At 42.1% G+C, this 17,103-nt stretch overlaps 1 protein-coding gene and 1 long non-coding RNA gene across 3 annotated transcripts in view; one reads left to right on the top strand and one right to left on the bottom strand.

The window, feature by feature from the left end:
- The first annotated feature begins 292 nt into the window (after positions 1 to 292).
- Positions 293 to 15,954, top strand: ARRDC3 (arrestin domain containing 3). Of its 2 annotated transcripts, XM_077347594.1 has the most exons (8): positions 293 to 823; positions 4,782 to 4,863; positions 6,978 to 7,125; positions 9,436 to 9,538; positions 10,222 to 10,478; positions 10,591 to 10,753; positions 11,321 to 11,475; positions 13,294 to 15,954. In XM_077347594.1, the coding sequence occupies exons 1-8, from the start codon at positions 544 to 546 to the stop codon at positions 13,348 to 13,350; spliced, it is 1,245 nt and encodes a 414-aa protein (XP_077203709.1). In that variant the 5' UTR covers positions 293 to 543; the 3' UTR covers positions 13,351 to 15,954. The 2 variants fall into 2 exon arrangements, with proteins under 2 accessions (XP_077203709.1, XP_077203710.1); XM_077347595.1 differs by lacking the exons at positions 293 to 823; positions 6,978 to 7,125 and having other exon boundaries at positions 4,829 to 4,863.
- The window catches only part of LOC143842431 (uncharacterized), a 37,492-nt gene continuing 33,704 nt past the window's right edge, over positions 13,316 to 17,103 (bottom strand). The window contains exon 3 of the long non-coding RNA XR_013233108.1: positions 13,316 to 13,454. This is a non-coding gene — a long non-coding RNA (uncharacterized LOC143842431). The remainder of the gene's footprint in view (positions 13,455 to 17,103) is intronic.

Here is a 17,103-nt window from a genome sequence, read left to right as displayed (position 1 = left end):
TTCGCAGAGGCGGCGGCCTGCCCGCTCTCGGTCACGTCGTCTCTGCCCATCGAGAGGAAGGCTTCTCTCGTGCAAAGGTGCGGGGGGTTAGGGTCTCGGGTGGAGAAACGCCTTCCTCGAGGTCCGGACAAGGTTTAAGCCCCGGCGAGAGGCAGAAGCGAAGTCCCCCGCAAGCGACCGCATCAGGAAAGAGCGCTGCCTGTGTGACACCTCCTGTACAGAGAGGAGAGCGCCACGCATGCGCGCTGGGGTTGTTTTTCACAAAGCTCTCCTTAAAGTGAGCTGGCAGCGAGCAAGCGCTCGTCTTTGTACCGAGACCGCAGAGCTGGAGAGCAGCATCTAGCGTTGTTACTTTTTAAGCAATCCCAATGAAGCGCTTGTAGAGAGCACACTGGTCCTGCCCGCAAGCTTTTTCGCAGGGCAGAGAAAATTGACCAGTGACGAGGAAAGATCGCATTTTTATATGAGATCTTGACTTTTCTTCCCCACCTTTTTTTCTTACAGTATATTTTTATAGACTTTGTTATATTAAAAAAAAACATCATGGTGCTGGGGAAGGTGAAGAGTTTGACAATAAGCTTTGACTGTCTTAATGACAGCAATGTCCCCGTCTATTCGAGCGGGGACACAGTCTCAGGAAGGGTGAATTTAGAAGTTACTGGGGAAATTAGAGTCAAATCGCTTAAAATCCATGCAAGAGGACATGCAAAAGTACGCTGGACTGAATCGAGAAATGCTGGATCCAATACTGCCTACACACAGAATTACACCGAAGAAGTAGAATATTTCAACCATAAGGATATCTTGATTGGGCACGAAAGAGGTAAGGCTGAATCCGAATTAATCGCTCTTAACATATTTGGAACCGTTTTCGCTGTCAAATGGCATGTCTCTCTCTTGGTGTCTCTCTTTCTCATGGTTGCTGCAGTCTGGATGATTATGCATTGCGATCCTAAGCACGTTTCCTTAACAGCAAGTCCTACTGGGCGCAACGGGACTTATTCCCTAGAAAGGGTGCTTAGGATTGCAGCCATAGATGTATAGCTATTTTGCGTGGAAGAGGATAGAGCTGGTCGTGCACTTTGGCTGCGTATATATGGGGCATCTGCAAAATGTTTCCAGACAAGACTTTCTCCAACTCTGGGACCTTTTCACTGGCACATCGAGTTGAAAAGGATTTTAGGGAAAAAATGAATTTTAGTGTAAGGCGTGCTTTTTTTGCTGCCTGCCTACCCAAAACAGTTAGGGGGGGATAGTTTGGAGGTTTCTTAATACGAGGTTGGACTCTCCAGCTATTAAGTGCTGGCTGGAGAATTGTTAGCAGATAAAGGGCTCCCTGCGGTTTATTTTGACACTTGCTTTCAGCACCCCACGTGCAGGTCCGCATAGCCTTTTTTCTCCTGTAAGCTCAGAAAAGTTGCTTCGCTCGCTTCTAAGCCTTCTGGTTAGCAAGAGCGAGGCAAAGCTACGGTGGGAGGCAGGAAGACCCCTCTCCCACACACACACTGAGCCCAATTTAATTCTTGAATCAAGGCGTTATTTCTAAGTTGCGGAGTTCTGAAAACCTCTGGGGTCTGCTGTGTCGATACGGGAAATCTGCACACGGAGAGCACATTGGAGGTCGCACATTCAGCTGCCGAGGGTCGGATCGATCTCCAGAGCCTTAATCTATTGTTTAAACGGTGCCAATGTGGAAGTATAGGAGACTAAGGTTGTTTTTCTGAAGTTTCCACCCTTTGTTAGAAGCGGTTCAATCCTGTTTGGGACCGGTACTGAAGAGAGGGAGGGGGTGCTCCTTCTCCTCACAGCAGATTGGTTACACGCGTCAGGTGGTGGCGATGACTTAATTCCTAGCACAAGAAAATGTTAAAACTGGTTATGTAATTTTGGCTTGCTTTGCCCCCCACCCCCTTATATATTCTTGGAGGTGCTGTAGATTTACTGCAGGGACGGGAAGAATCGTGCGGGGACGTCAAGGCTTCGGGGGTCGTTCTATTTCTAGCCCAGCCAGGAAGTTGGCCGGCGTGCTGCCCTGCTTGCAGCGCAAGGGCTGCATTTTAGGCACGCACGCAGCGCAACGGCGGCATTAGAAAGGCGAAAGAACCCCCCCCACCCCCAGCAAGAAGTTCTGGCAGCTGCTCGCCTTCCCCACATTTGCAGCTTGAAACTGTCTATCTCCCCCCGCCCCGGGCACGGCTGTGCAAAGTCCGTGCGCTTTTGGAGGGATGCAGGGGGGGGTGGCCTGAATAATGCAAGCGGCGGCCCCCCTTTGGGGGCAGCCAGGATTGAGCTTGCACCTGTTGGCCCTGGGGCCGCAGTCTTTATTGCGGGGGGGGGGGGGGGAGGTGCGGCTAAGCACTGCAAGGCAGGACTGCCTCCGACAAAGACCATCTTCAAGGAGGGCTGGAGCTCAGAGGGCTGAGCTGGGGTGAATCTTTGCGCTCTCGCAGCGGCCGGAGCCCATTGACAGCATGCCACTGCTCCGACTGTAACCCAACCACCCGAAGGCAGCTTCAGCCAGGCAGCGAGCGAGCGGAGGAGTTTCAATGACTTCGCTGGGCGGGCGGGCAGGCAGGCGGGCGCTTCCCTCTCAGCCTAGCATGCTCCCCGAAGCCCCGCCCAGCGCTCCCGCCGTCATTGGCCTGGAGGGGTTTGTTAGCCTGTTGCTAAGGCAATGCCAGCGCTTGATTGGAAGGAGGCGGGCGGTGGGTGAGCTCATAGGGCGCGGGGGGGGGGGGGAGGTTAAGCAGCGCGTCCCAGTTCCTGGATCCCTCCAGTTCTCCGCGGGCCCTTTGGGCGCCCTCCCTGCTCCCTTTTGTCCCTGCCTCCTCTGGCGCCCGGCAGCGCGACCCTTCCCGCGGCGCCCCCGTTGTCGCGAAAGCGGTCGCCGCTCCCGGCCAAGCGGGTTGCACAGCGCAGCCCCTTCTCGTCCGAGGGCTAGCGAGGCCCTGGGCCTGACTGGTTTCCAGTGGGGTTTCTCCTTGACCTTCCCCAGGCCCGGCAAAAGAACAAGGCCGGCACAAGCACTGCGTGCATGGCGCGGCGCAAAGAGTCCGGGGAGGGGGGGGGTCCTCTGGATGTGCGCGCCGTCACGTACGACGGAAAAGCTCCCAGTCTGAAGCCCCCCCCCCGTCTCCCTCCCCTCGGCCAGAGTGTAGCAGCAGCGTAAGTGAAGGGAACCCCGGCGCTTCCGCCTAGGGAGGAAAGTGGGACGGAAACGGAGCGCTGTTCTGGAATTGCGCTTGACAAGCCAGGTGCCTGGGATGCGCCCGGGAAGGGGCAGGTGCCTCGCTCCGTCTCCATTTTCCGGGGGCTCCGCGTCGGGCGGGGGCTTGCAGCAGAGCCGTGTCCCCCGTGCACCCTCCCTTCCCCGGGTCTCCGTGCGGGCGGCCAGTGGCCCGTGCCTTTTGTTGCCTTGCGGCTGAAGGGTGCCTGCTTCCCTGCTGCCCGGGAGACCGGAAGCCGAAGGCCGAGGAGCGGCTTTTGAGCCCCGCCCTCCCGCTGTTGCGCCCACGACCAGCAGGTTCGGTTGCGCCGCTGAGCAAATACGCTGGCTGGTGGGGCGTGCGATGTATACTGTATGCATATGAGCGGCTGGCTGGGGCTCTGCTCGCGCCGGTTTAGGCCGGTCCTCTCCTGCTCGAGTCTAGTCTGTGATTGACAGCTCAGCACTTGTTTACCACAGCTTGGCTGCTGCTGCTGCTGCTCCTATTGCTGGGGCTGAGGGGAAACTGCTGAGCTGGCAGAAAGAAAGGGAAGGAGAACGAGGCGCGGAGGAAAAGAAAAAGGGTTTTGGAAATAATAAAATAATAGAAGGCCGCTCGTCCCCGTTTCCTTCCCAACACCCCATACACGTTCCTTTTCTTTTTTAAGGCTTAATTTTAAAAGACTTCCTAGTGGTGCAGTGGTTGTGCTCACACACAGGCACCCAGAAATCTACCTCACAATCAAAGGGTAGATTAGTGGGGAAGAGGGTGGCCAACAATAGGGTGGTTGTTTTTCCTCGAGGGTGGAGTGAGCATATAAGCATCAAGCCCTCTTGTAAGACAATGGTTGCAGTCTTATTTGAGTTCAGATTTGGCCCCATCTGCCTATTTAAATGCAAGGGCACACCATATTTATGGGCATCATTAATGTGAATGCTTAGAAATGCATTGTATTCATTATTACGATATTTAGAGTACGTTGTTTGCCTCTGGAATGATCTCATTTGAGGACGTTGCCAATTACATAGACTTAAGCAACTTGCCCCTTCTTAATTGACAATTTTGAAATGCCTTTCACAGCACAAGGAAGTTTTATACTGGATTCAAAAATCCTCATCCAAAGTAAACTGCATGGGTTTCAGTGGTGTATTAAGTAAACTGCTGTGGATCAGTGCTGATTTTCAGCACTGCAGCTAAATACAGAATATAATGAGATTTTTAAAAAATATTGTATAGAAAGCATATTGGTAACAACAGTTAAAAGACACCCACACACACTCACACCATATAACCTAACTTAGTGTGAAGGACAGAGGCAAGGTTAACTGGGATGAATACTGAATTTAGAAATCTAGAGAGAACTGTTACAGAGACTGGATAAAATTCTTGGGGATTAACCCCAGTCCAGTTCCAGGGATAAAAATAATTAAGGTCAGTGGAACAACACAAATGTGGGTGTGGTATGTAGTTTGACCACCCCAAATTAACCCTGTGTTAATACTTTTTTCTCTGTAAAAATATGATATGTGTATAATATTCACAGGTGGAATAGCATATTGGGTTTTTCCCTCCTAGATGATGACAATTCTGAAGAAGGTCTCCACATCATTCATTCAGGACGGCATGAATATGCATTCAGCTTTGAGCTTCCACAGACGTGAGTATCCACTTGGTGTTAGAGAGAGCATACTGACAGCAAATCTGTCAATGGAAAGTTCATACATTAAGATATGGAAGCAAGGAGAAAGAAAACCCTTTTCAATGGTCACAGATATTGCACTAGAACATGCTACAGGGGGCATCTTCCTAATAAGCTTTTAAAAAGAGGTTTGCTTTTATTAAACTTATGGAACATTGGGGCCAACTATTGACCTCCTACCCTTTAAAAATCTGTTGCCCAGGTGGAATTTTGTTTTTGATCAGTCCTGTGACCTATTTTGTTCCTTACAAGTGGCATGAATTGATTACTAGTCCTTTTAGAGCTGTTAGCATGGCTTGCTACTGAATGAAGGTTGCACAGAGCTATGTAGCTGAAGCTTCACGTTGAACACGTTGGAACATATGTGCCAGGAAAGCATAAATCAAGGGGGAAAGGGATGGAACGAGTACAAAAAAAAATGCAATGGCAATGGCTCAACATTTGTAAGACAGTGATTATATATAAAATTTGACAAAGGAGGCTGGAATTAGACATGAAGAGTTGTTTTAGGTCAAGGGAAGGTGAAGGCAACCTTCACACTGAATAAAGGTCATAATGCAGATGCATTCCAAAAATTAGGAAATAAAATATGGAACAAATTGGAAAATATGCTTGAGGGTTATTAAATACTAGAAGAAAGAACTGATAATACATACATAAGACATTTAAATATTATGGACAAAACTTATAGAAAGTAAATCAGTGGAGGTAGAATGTGGTTGAAGGAGACCAAAGAAGACAAATTTGCCAAAGAAGGCAATATGTCACATATTTAAAGCACAGGCAGGCACAGCCTGTGGTTTTGGTGAATTTCACAAGTGCTCAGCTTCCTGCGTGATGGTTTCACAAAGAGGCGATATGATTGATTTGCAGTTAAACTGCTGTTTATTTTGAAAGCTCTGTTTGTGGACTTTTATGTATAACAGAATGAATTTAATTATTCCAGAGACTAGCCTTTTAGAGGTTACTCACAGGAAGCAGAAAACTGTGTTAACTGATGAGCCTTGTGGACAAAAAGAATCTAGAGGGAATACCTGAAACTAAAGTGGATTTTACAGAGCAATTTATAGAAATGTTACAGTCAAACCAAGAGAAGAAAAATAGGTTATCTTCATTGTCAGATGTTCTAGAAAGGGGATGGGATTAATGATCAAGTGTCACCATCCACTGAAATCTTGATAGTTTCTTTTTTATTATGTTTCTTAGAGGAACAATTATGACAGCTTACAACACATGACATCTTTAAGGCCTTATTGTTTTAATTCTGGTCATTAGATTCATTTATAATACCATGTATTGAAGAAGGCATCTTTCTGGCTTAAACAGAATTGTTTGATATCTTTGAAAGTCCATGGTATAAAAAAGCTGCTGGATTTTTTTTGTCTAATGGTACTGAATGGCAGCTTTATTTTGAGAATAATAGGGTTAGATGAAAAAATTTATATGCTTAAACTCTTGTTCGTGTTAAAGTCAGACACTACAGGAACTGAAGAATCTTACAGCTCTGACCTTGAAAAACCTCCACACAGGAACGGTCTGGCTGACATCAATATGTCCATACATAGAAATTGGGCCCTTCTGGAGGTCAATTACATTAAAGCACTTGGTTGGCCCCCTCTTGTTCTAATATTTCGCTTGTTGCCTATTTCCAGATTTTAAAAGTGACCTCTTCTAAGATTAATGGATCTCTTAGACTGATCCCTGACCTAATCGAGCTGGATTGTTTGGATTTTAGCCTGTTTAGTGACCATTATTCTCAGTGGGACTAAATGGTGTAAATAAAGCATTTCAGCTTGATTGGGCCAATGTATCCTTGTAGCATATTACAGTGCAAATCCAGAACAAATATGGTCATATTCTGTAGATCTGCTGAGTGAATCATTTTTAACTACAGAGATTTCTCCCAAACTAATTGAACATAAAAATCCTGCAAACAAATTACGCTTGATTATATATTATGATGATGCATTAACAGTACAGTACAATATTATTACCCAGATTGAGTGTATATTTACGTTAAACAAAAAGGAGATCAAAGGCTTATTCAGTTTTGACATTTGTGTCCTGCACAGACCACTTGCTACCTCATTTGAAGGCAGACATGGCAGTGTGCGTTATTGGGTGAAAGCAGAATTGCACAGGCCTTGGCTTCTACCAGTAAAATTAAAGAAGGAATTTACAGTCTTTGAACATATAGATATCAACACTCCTTCATTACTGGTAAGAATTGACAGAATTACTCATTCTTTGTTTTTGAGATAAAACAATAGCAACACATGGTCCCTGAAATAGCAAAACATGTGATAATAATTGTTAAGTACAATGAAATATTTAAAGTATAAGAATTTAATGACCTAGCAACCAGAAAGTGGTAGCATATTGTATAATTAATCAAGTATTTTGAGTTGCTTGTTCTTAATGCATTGTAACTGTTCTAGAAAAATAACTTGCATCTATATAGAACAGTTCTATTTCTCTTGAAAAAAATTAAATTGAGAATTTCAAAGTTTTACAAAACAATGTAAGCAAATTGTACTGAAGTGCATTATTTATTATTCTTATGATAATTTGTCTATTAAGTGGGGAGAAATGATCATAGTTCTGTATGCTATCATAAAATTTTATTTTGATAATTAAGCATTAAAGTTTTCATATAATCCTTTCAATCTGACCTAAAACTATTTTCACTCTTGGTTATTTATTAATAGAATATGTTATGAAAAGTCCATTGAAACAGGGTTCTTCTACAAATGGCCAGAAAATCATGTTATCTTGGAGAATATAGTAACTCTTCAAAAAGCTACCCAAATCCAACATAATATTATTATAGATTTTTGTGATAACATTCCAAACCTATAGTTCACGTAAGACAAAAGAGATATCATTGGGAATGATCTTAACCCCCATTGATGTCAGCAAGGTAATTCCATTAATTTTGATGTGTGTAAAAGTACATAAATTAGTAGGGTAAGGAACAGTCCTAAAAGAAGGGAGTATTAGCACCTAAGCAAAAATGCTATATGGAAGGTCACTTTAGTAAACATATAAGTACTCAGTAGGACCTCATTAAGTGTTCTGAAGAATTCTTACATCTATGGCTCTTCCCATGAGTACATGGGAAAAATGCCCCATATAACTGAATAATACATATGTTTGGAATTGAAGTGTAAGGCTTCAATCTCGCTTCCAGATTTAACAGTTCAAAATTAAGACAGTAGGTCTAAAGCTGCAATCTTAAACTTCTCAATTTGCAAGATAAGCCACTTTATTTCCACACTCATATTTCACTAATTGCAATGAAATTTATTTTCAAGTAACATTGGGATGGGGGGGGGGAGTTAGGATTGGCAAATCCAGGTTGGGAAACCCCTGGAGATTTGGGAATTAAGCCTGGAGAAGATAGGGACTTCAGTGGAGTACAGGGCCACAGAATCTGTGATTCAGAAACCCAACACATGTTCTCCAGGGGACCTGTTCTCTATAGTCGGGATGAGCTGTAATTCCGAGGAATCCCAAGGTCACACCTGGAGGCTGGCATCCTTAGAGACTTCCTTCTGTGTAAATGTATTTAGGGTTGCTCCCTGCAGATAGAATTACAACCATGGAGCCTGATCTTATGCATACTTACATAGAAGTAAATCAGTGCTTGCTACCAGGTATACATAGGATTGCAGGTCCTGAATGCCAATCCTTTTGAGTTCTGTAGGATTTAAGATGAACAGATGTGCATTGACTTGAAGCACACATTTGTTTACATCTGTGTAAAACTAAGAACATCAATGTAATTAGGCCATCAACTAAACCATTGCCATTCTTTCCTGTTCAAACGGATGTACTCGTTCTCATTGGAATCGAATAAACGTGGTTAGGATCAAGCTGTAAATGTTTGTAGGACTTGGTTGTTAGCCCTGTTAGATCAGTGGGATTAAGCCTAAATTAAAGTAATACTGAATTTATAAAAGCAATGCATAAGATGTAGGGAAAGCTGTTAATTTATCTTAGAAGGTGGTTTCCTTTTTTAGGTTGATTTTGAAGAAGGATTAATGGAGAACTGATGCGCTTTACTCAGACAAATAATTTGATATCTGTAAAAGGAAGGCAGCCCTGAATCTGGAGGTATCTTTGTAATATAAGGTCCCTTCCAGATATTGGCTGTCTTCCGTGGCTGTAGTTGTAAAGTAGCTGTCAATTTTGTTTCAGTATCTATTACTGGTAGTCCAGCAATGCAGTGCTAAACAGAGCTACACCCTACTAAATCAGTGGTGTTAGAAGGGTGTAACTGATTATGATTGCACTGCAAGTATATTAGTAGGATCAGCGGGGGGAGGGGACTACAAAAAACACCCTTCACCAAATGTAGTTCCAAACTTCCATGATAACAGAAACCTCTTTTACAAGATGCTTACTGTTTTCATGCCTGAATTTGTAATGAACTTTGCTCAAGATGCTACTGTTATAATGCATTTGTTGAAAAACTAGAGCTGAACTAAAAATGTAATTATAAGTATATCTGTTCTGTTTTTCTTTCAGTCACCCCAAGCAGGCACAAAAGAAAAGACTCTGTGTTGCTGGTTTTGTACCTCAGGCCCAATATCCTTAAGTGCCAAAATCGAAAGGAAGGGCTACACCCCAGGTATGTAATACAAATTCTTATGGAAGAGTTTCTTGTTCAACAACAAAACAGCATTGTGGGCATTCTGAATTAAGCAAAACAGAGAGCCTATGACTGCCAGTTAATCGCCATGTTACCATTACATCTACATAAGCCTATATTTAGGTTATAATTAAGCCCCACATATGAAATAGTTCCTCTCCTTTGCAATTAGTTGTGAGTTCTGCCATTGTGTTGCATGTAATAAACATTGCACAAACTACCAGTCTCAATACTGGTACTTTTATCTTTGAGACTACTAGATGTTACCAGTATCCAATTTATTAAGCGTAATGTTACTAAAGAGCCTCTTGTGGCGCAGAGTGGTAATGCAGCAGACATGCAGTCTGAAGCTCTGCCCATGAGCTTGGGAGTTCGATCCCAGCAGCCGGCTCAAGGTTGACTCAGCATTGCATCCTTCCGAGGTTGGTAAAATGAGTACCCAGCTTGCTGGGGGGTAAACGGTAATGACTGGGAATGGCAAACCACCTTGTATTGAGTCTGTCATGAAAACGCTAGAGGGCATCACAAGGGTCAGACATGACTCGGTGCTTGCACAGGGGATACCTTTACCTTTTTAATGTTACTAAACATAATACTGTCTGAACTGTGGGATGTGTTCTCCTGTTTCCATCTAACATGTCTTCTCTATTGCTTTATTCAAGGTGAATCAATTCAGATCTTTGCAGAGATTGAGAACTGCTCTTCCCGGATGGTGGTGCCAAAGGCTGCCATTTATCAAACACAGGCATTTTATGCCAAAGGAAAAATGAAGGAAGTAAAGCAACTTGTCGCCAACCTGCGAGGGGAATCCCTGTCATCAGGGAAGACAGAAACCTGGAATGGCAAACAGCTGAAAATTCCACCTGTTTCCCCATCAATTCTCGATTGTAGTATAATCCGTGTGGAATATTCTCTAATGGTAAGAACTGTGTTTATCTTTTTGATGTTGCATGCACAACTACTAATTTTCTTAGTGGATTTACCAGCTGTTTTGATTAATGTTTTAATCATTTGTTGTCTTTAACTCCTAGGTATATGTAGATATTCCAGGTGCAATGGATTTGTTCCTTAACTTACCACTTGTCATTGGTACCATACCATTACACCCGTTTGGCAGCAGAACATCAAGTGTGAGCAGCCAGTGTAGCATGAATATGAATTGGCTTGGTCTGACTCTGCCTGAAAGACCTGAAGGTACTTTTACTATACAGATTCTGTGTTATTTACCACTGGGTGTTTTTGCAGGCTAGTAATTCTATTAGTATTTTATGCAAACCTAAATAATCCACTGGCAGTACTAGAGGAATTTGCCATAGGCTTTACATGGTGTCCTTCATTCTGACAGGAAGAGCACTGGGTTGTTTCCTCTTGAAAAAAGAGTTAAATATGGTTAAGCAGCCATATTTTAGATCACAGGAAGCCTTCAGACTTGAGCTAAAAGGAAAAGTGGGGTGTGAATATTTTAAGAAATAAAGGCTGTCCAATGGAGTGGTAGGATAGAGGCAGAAGCCACTCCACTGTATGCATTTAGTTTCCTACCTAGAGAGTGCGTGCAGGTGAATGTATCGAGTCGAAGCATGGTAGTAAACTTGCTTTACAGGCCAGTCATAAATGGTGCAAACTGCCCATTGTATTTAAATCAAAAACTCTAGCTGGTGAGTTTCTCCTAGATGTGTAATGTTTTGTATCTTATATTTGTCATGTTATTTATCCTACCATGTATAAGAGCATCGTTCAAACTGCATTTAATTTTGCCTTCAGCACCTCCTAGCTATGCAGAAGTGGTCACTGAGGAGCAAAGGCAGTCCAGCCTAGCACCTGTAGCTGCTTGTGATGACTTTGAAAGAGCACTTCAAGGGCCATTGTTCGCCTACATTCAGGAGTTCCGTTTCCTGCCTCCTCCACTTTATTCTGAGGTAAGATTGCCATTTTCAAAGAAGGAGACTTTGAGAACATTTCTCCCAGAATATATTCTATAACAGATTATAAACAATTGATGGAGATGTGACAGCATCCATGTGGGTATGGCTAATAAGATTACTCCTCTCTTCTACTTCCTTCCTAGGCTAGCAAAATCCATTCCCATTTGGTTTTCACTGATTTCAAGTTCTAATTTGCATTACTGTCCTGGATGTGTAGTGCTAAATTTGGTTAGCTATGAAAATAGAAGGGTATTTGGTGGGGGAGGGGGTGGATGAAGCTAAATAATGTGCAAGCCCTGCAAGATGTCCTGATCAGCAAACAAAAATAGATGAGGCTGCATTATATCGCTACTAAATTAAAGTTGTTTTGACTCCTTAGTTGTGGAGCATGAGTCTAGATTTCTTTTTTCCATTACTACTTCCTCTCCCTCGTTTGTCTTTAGTCCTTTGGACAGCTGTTTCTGTACCTGTGACAAAATTGTACGTCACATGGCATTGACTGCCTTTACTGCAGTAGTGCTCGTATATTCGCTTTCTGAATATCACTTCCACTGGTTTAGACTTCTGAAACTTTGCTTTCTGGAAAGCAGCTTTATTTTCAGGAATGATTTAGCAGGAGCCCCACTCCCCAGTGATGATGTGGGACCATGAAATCACTACAATGCCCTTCAAATAGTTTGGTTCTTTCTTGTAATAGACTAGCCTTCCATATATTGACTGATTTTATTACAGATTGGCTCAGATTGTTTTATAATAGTTAACTATTGGTTGGTAACCCTACTGGTACTTATGGAAGAGGAAGTCTTACTGAAATTAGGGAGACTTCCAGATAAACACAGTTAAGACGAGACAATTTTGTTTTGTTTTTTAGTTAGCAGAAGTCTAATCCAGTATCAATAAATTAGTGTTTTAAATGCCTGACGGGTTTTTAAAAATTTGCTGATGTCTAGCCATACATTTATTCACTATATATATATTAAATAATCATGTAAGAGTCATTGCAATCCAAACACCATTAAATGGAGCTCAGCTATTTTAGTTCAGTTGAAGTCAAAATGATGTGTTTTGATACATTTTCACAATTAACAATCTTGTATATCTTAGTTGGAGAATGACTTTTTAAAGAACATAATTTAATAGGCATTTCATCCTTAGTTATGTCTGGCTGCAAAAGTGCACATGTGTCTACTTAGCTATCTAGTACTGCATTGCCTTTGGCTCTGAATTGTCACATACAATTGTGGCGCAGAGTGGTAAGGCAGCAGATATGCAGTCTGAAAACTTTGCCCATGAGGCTGGGAGTTCGATCCCAGCAGCCGGCTCAAGGTTGACTCAGCCTTCCATCCTTCCGAGGTCGGTAAAATGAGTACCCAGCTTGCTGGGGGGTAAATGGTCATGACTGGGGAAGGCACTGGCAAACCACCCCGTATTGAGTCTGCCATGAAAACGCTAGAGGGCGTCACCCCAAGGGTCAGACATGACCCGGTGCTTGCACAGGGGATACCTTTACCTTTACCTTTAAGGATGTCAGCAAGACACCTTGTAAAAAGACAGATATCTAAGACTACTTGCATTTTAGACCTTTTCAGGTTCTTATGCTTGAAACACAACTTAAATGAGCAAGCCCTCATTAACTAGGAATGCCTTAAAATTGTTCTAAAAATGCATACTACCCAAAACAAGTGTGAGCATGATGCAAACATATTGTTTCTCTTTTACCTTCCATTACTAGTATTCGTTTCTTGTTCTTTATTTGTTAGAGCACTAAACATTTTCTTGCCCTCTCTCTCTCTCTCTCTCTCTTTCATACAGATTGACCCAAACCCAGACCAGCCCTCAGACGACAGGCCATCTTGCCCTTCTCGTTGAAGGAATGCCTCATAAGAAGAAATGACTGGGGTCTGAGTTGTATTTTTGCCGTGCTGAGGATAAAGGCATCCTGTTGGAGACACACGTTGAAAGGAAGTTCTTGCCTAAAAGAATGGGCGAAATAACAAAACAACCTGTGATTATGCTTTCAAAGCCTACGGCAACATCATAGGACTGCTCTTCATGCTTGAAGACCTGAGCTTTCCCTCCCTGTCGTATCTTGGCACATACTAAGAGCAGCCTTAATAGCCTACACTCATGTGTCAAAACACTCACCGTGTTGCAAGAGGGACGACTTCCTCGTTTGATTTGAAAATTTGCACATGCCCGATGCTTACGTTGTGCGGTTCAGTGTCACTACAGCTTTTTCTCATTTACGTCGAGACTGTTGTTACCCTCTTCTAACTTGTTTGTGGTCCGCACAACAAGGAGCAAAAGAAAGCTTTGAAAACTTTATGATGACAAATGCACTGACTTTTTTTTATTTAGAAAACAAACGATATAGCCTGGACTTTTCTTGCATATGCACATGCTCCAAACTGTCCCAGTAAGACTGATCTGTGTATCACCTCTTCAGCTTGGATACTATTGTGGATTGATTACAAACATCAAATGCCTTCAAGCCAATCCTTGCTGTATGTTTTGCAGCCTACTGTAGTAGATAAGCAACAGATATGTGTGTGGGGGGGAATAGCAGAAGGAAATTAATAGGAGTCTTCTTCAAGATTGTATACCTTCTTGATTCCTTTTAAGAATTTGTTGCCTTTCTACTATTACCACAAACAAGAATTTTGTTACAGACTGCCTAAAATCACTTAATCTCAGGTGAACTCATCACTTGCCAAAATGTTGAAATGCTATTTGTGTTTATGTTGCACTGTTAAGTATTTTTCCTTCTGTTTTTGTTTCTTTGGTTTGGAAAGGGGGGCTTGGAAAAGGGACATGCACAAAGAAATCCATCCTCATTTCTTATTATCTTTCTGGAACATAAGAAAAGGTTTGTCATTGCAGTGTTCAAAAAAGAGCCACAGGAGATAGCAACCAACATTACAGTCAAGAATCACTGGAGAAAAAGCTGTGCATGATTCATGTAGTGATTCTCAGAAGGGTTTCCCAGACAGTGAGGTGGGTGGAGAAATAAATTTATTTTTATACATAGCTATTCCACAACCACAGATTTTGTACTAAACCATTTGAAGATACATATGAAGGGAATCTTCACTCAGAAGGACAGTATATTTTCAAAAAGAAGACAAGGGTTGGTTTTAGGAATGGTCTCCTGGTGTTTTCTGCTCAGATTACTTTTTCTCCAAGAATGAAGAACTGTAGGGGGGAAATTAATAAAGAATAAGACTACAGAGTGATGAGGCTGCCCTAGATATAATAAAATCAGTAGCTATAGATAGTTGACAGATGACTGCTTTGCTTGTTTAAATCAGAGATATGAAAGCAAACTCACAAGATTTTCAGCTTACTGTTGACTGGGCTTAACTAATTTGCCCTAAGTACAAGAGATCAGCTGGGGAGCAACAGGTGTGGCGGTACCTTCACCATTTTTGCACAAGCATATTTTTGAGAAAGAAATGTGCAGCTGATTTCTTTTTACCAAAAGCAGCCCTCTTGATGGTTAAATAAGGAATGGCCACATTATAACCGCTGTGTTGTTTAATCAGTCTGGTTTATAGGTTGCTTTGCTGGGGTGAAGTTCCACTAGTTTTAAGTTCCATCTTGCAACTGAGGCATCATAACAAATAGGTTAGGCTTTTCCATAAGTGGCCTTCAAGAAAACATGGACAACAAGTCATGTTTGAACAATAACAGGGTGAAAAATACAGTATAAAAGCGAGTCGCGTTTTAAGTGATTCAGCTAGAGAGTTTGGCCTTCAGCAAGCAAACATAATATACTAGATAATAAGGAAACTGAGTGATGACCTTTTAAAAGATCTTGCTAAACGTTTTTGTGGATGTCCCTCTTCTGTAGAGGATTAAAATATGTTGATGGGATTGTGGCATAAAAGGGCATTTGGTGGTTTTATTCTTTTTTTATCCTTTGCTGTTTTTGTTTTAACCAACTAGGGAACAATTGCTGTTAAGCATAGCATTACATTTATCATGATACAGTGGAAATTTCCATATGAAGCAGGATTGACCAATATTATAGTAATTGGCACTGCATCACATCTTACTTGTGATCGGTTTCAAAGTTGTAGACACTATTAAATTGTTCTTACAAAAAAAACCCTTTTGTGGCATTACTGTTTATCTTGGATTTCATAAAATATTGGTCAATTTCTGAACACTGTAAAATATAAGGTTCAGAGCTGTAGTCCAGTATTCAAAATAATCTACTTTTTCTTTTGAATTGGGGGGAAATAAGTAAATTCTAAAACGTTAGAGAAACAAGTGCAATATTTAATGTTTGCTTTATAGATTATATTCAGTGGCTGTTTGTATTATATTTTTCTTTTTTATCTCCTTTTTTTTTTAGTTTGGTGCTGAATATGTCCTTGTAGACTTTGTTTCAAGAAAACGACACGTGGAAAACAATTTAATTTTTTCTATTGCTCTTCCTTGTTGATAATAAAAACTTTTTTTTTACAAAAAGGAGCTACCTTTTATTTGAGGAATACAGAAAGGGTGACAAAACCTAAGTAGAGTGACTTAAAATGGTGTTCCTCTGCTTAGGATGGTACTGTAGCTGCCTTAAAATTGCCTGAGCATTCCCCTACCCCATGCATGTGTTGATAGGTAAGCCATTATGAAATGTGGGAGGTTTCCATGTATGCAGTCCATGTTGTGTCCCCCCTCCAATCTTTTTCTCATGATCAAGGAATACAGTCTAATATACTGAGGAATTGGGGAGGGTGTCTGTTATGTCCTGCAGCAGCCCTTCCACGTTCCAGCAAAAATGCATCATGATTACATACTTGGCAAGCTAGAGCTGGAAGAAGTTTGGGGGGCACTCAGAAATTTAATTTCAAATTTGTAAACTTTTCCCCTTCCAAATCTGTTGTAAGTTCACTGAAAATTTGAAATATTTGCCAGGCTCCTAACAAACTGAAACAATTTACATGATGTTTCTATTAAGTGTAACAGGCTGAGATAAAAAAGTACCCATGAATTCTTGCTCAGGATGCGAAAATGCCACCCTAACCATTTTAATATATTGGGGAGATCTTTCCTACTATTTTAAGCATGGGGGATAAAACTCTATATTTTTAAACTGAATGCTAAGATCATCAACCTTTTGTCAGGTTGGTAGTAATATTAATATGTAACGTTTGACTTTACTGGGAACATGCTAGTTTCGGGTATCCATGAATTCTATTAAGTATTATGTACAGGCATTATACATAAGACCCAGTATTCACCGGTCTTATATCTAATTACAGTAAAATTTCAGGTCAAAAAATCAATAGGTTCTACTTCCTCTACCGATGGCAGAAAGAGTTGTCTCCTTTTTCATCTTGTAGGTGACTGGATACATGGCACAACTCTCATAGTGCATATTGTATCTGTCATTGGTGCTGCATTTGGGGTGGGGGGCAGCTTGTCTAACATTTGCAGGGCATATGAAAAGCAGGTACAGCAGGAGGAGAGAGGTTTCACAGCAACAAAACGCCATACTTCATAGGGTTGCATTTGGTGCAGCAAACATCCAGGAGTTCTGCACTGTGTGTGTGTGTGGGGGGGGGGGGGTCATTGTACTTCAGAGGACTTGGTCCAAGGGAACACCTAAGGATGATGTGATGA

Source organism: Paroedura picta, chromosome 7, assembly GCF_049243985.1.
Source record: "Paroedura picta isolate Pp20150507F chromosome 7, Ppicta_v3.0, whole genome shotgun sequence".
NCBI classification, from domain to species: domain Eukaryota; kingdom Metazoa; phylum Chordata; class Lepidosauria; order Squamata; family Gekkonidae; genus Paroedura; species Paroedura picta.
This window is presented reverse-complemented; position numbering and strand designations above follow the sequence as displayed.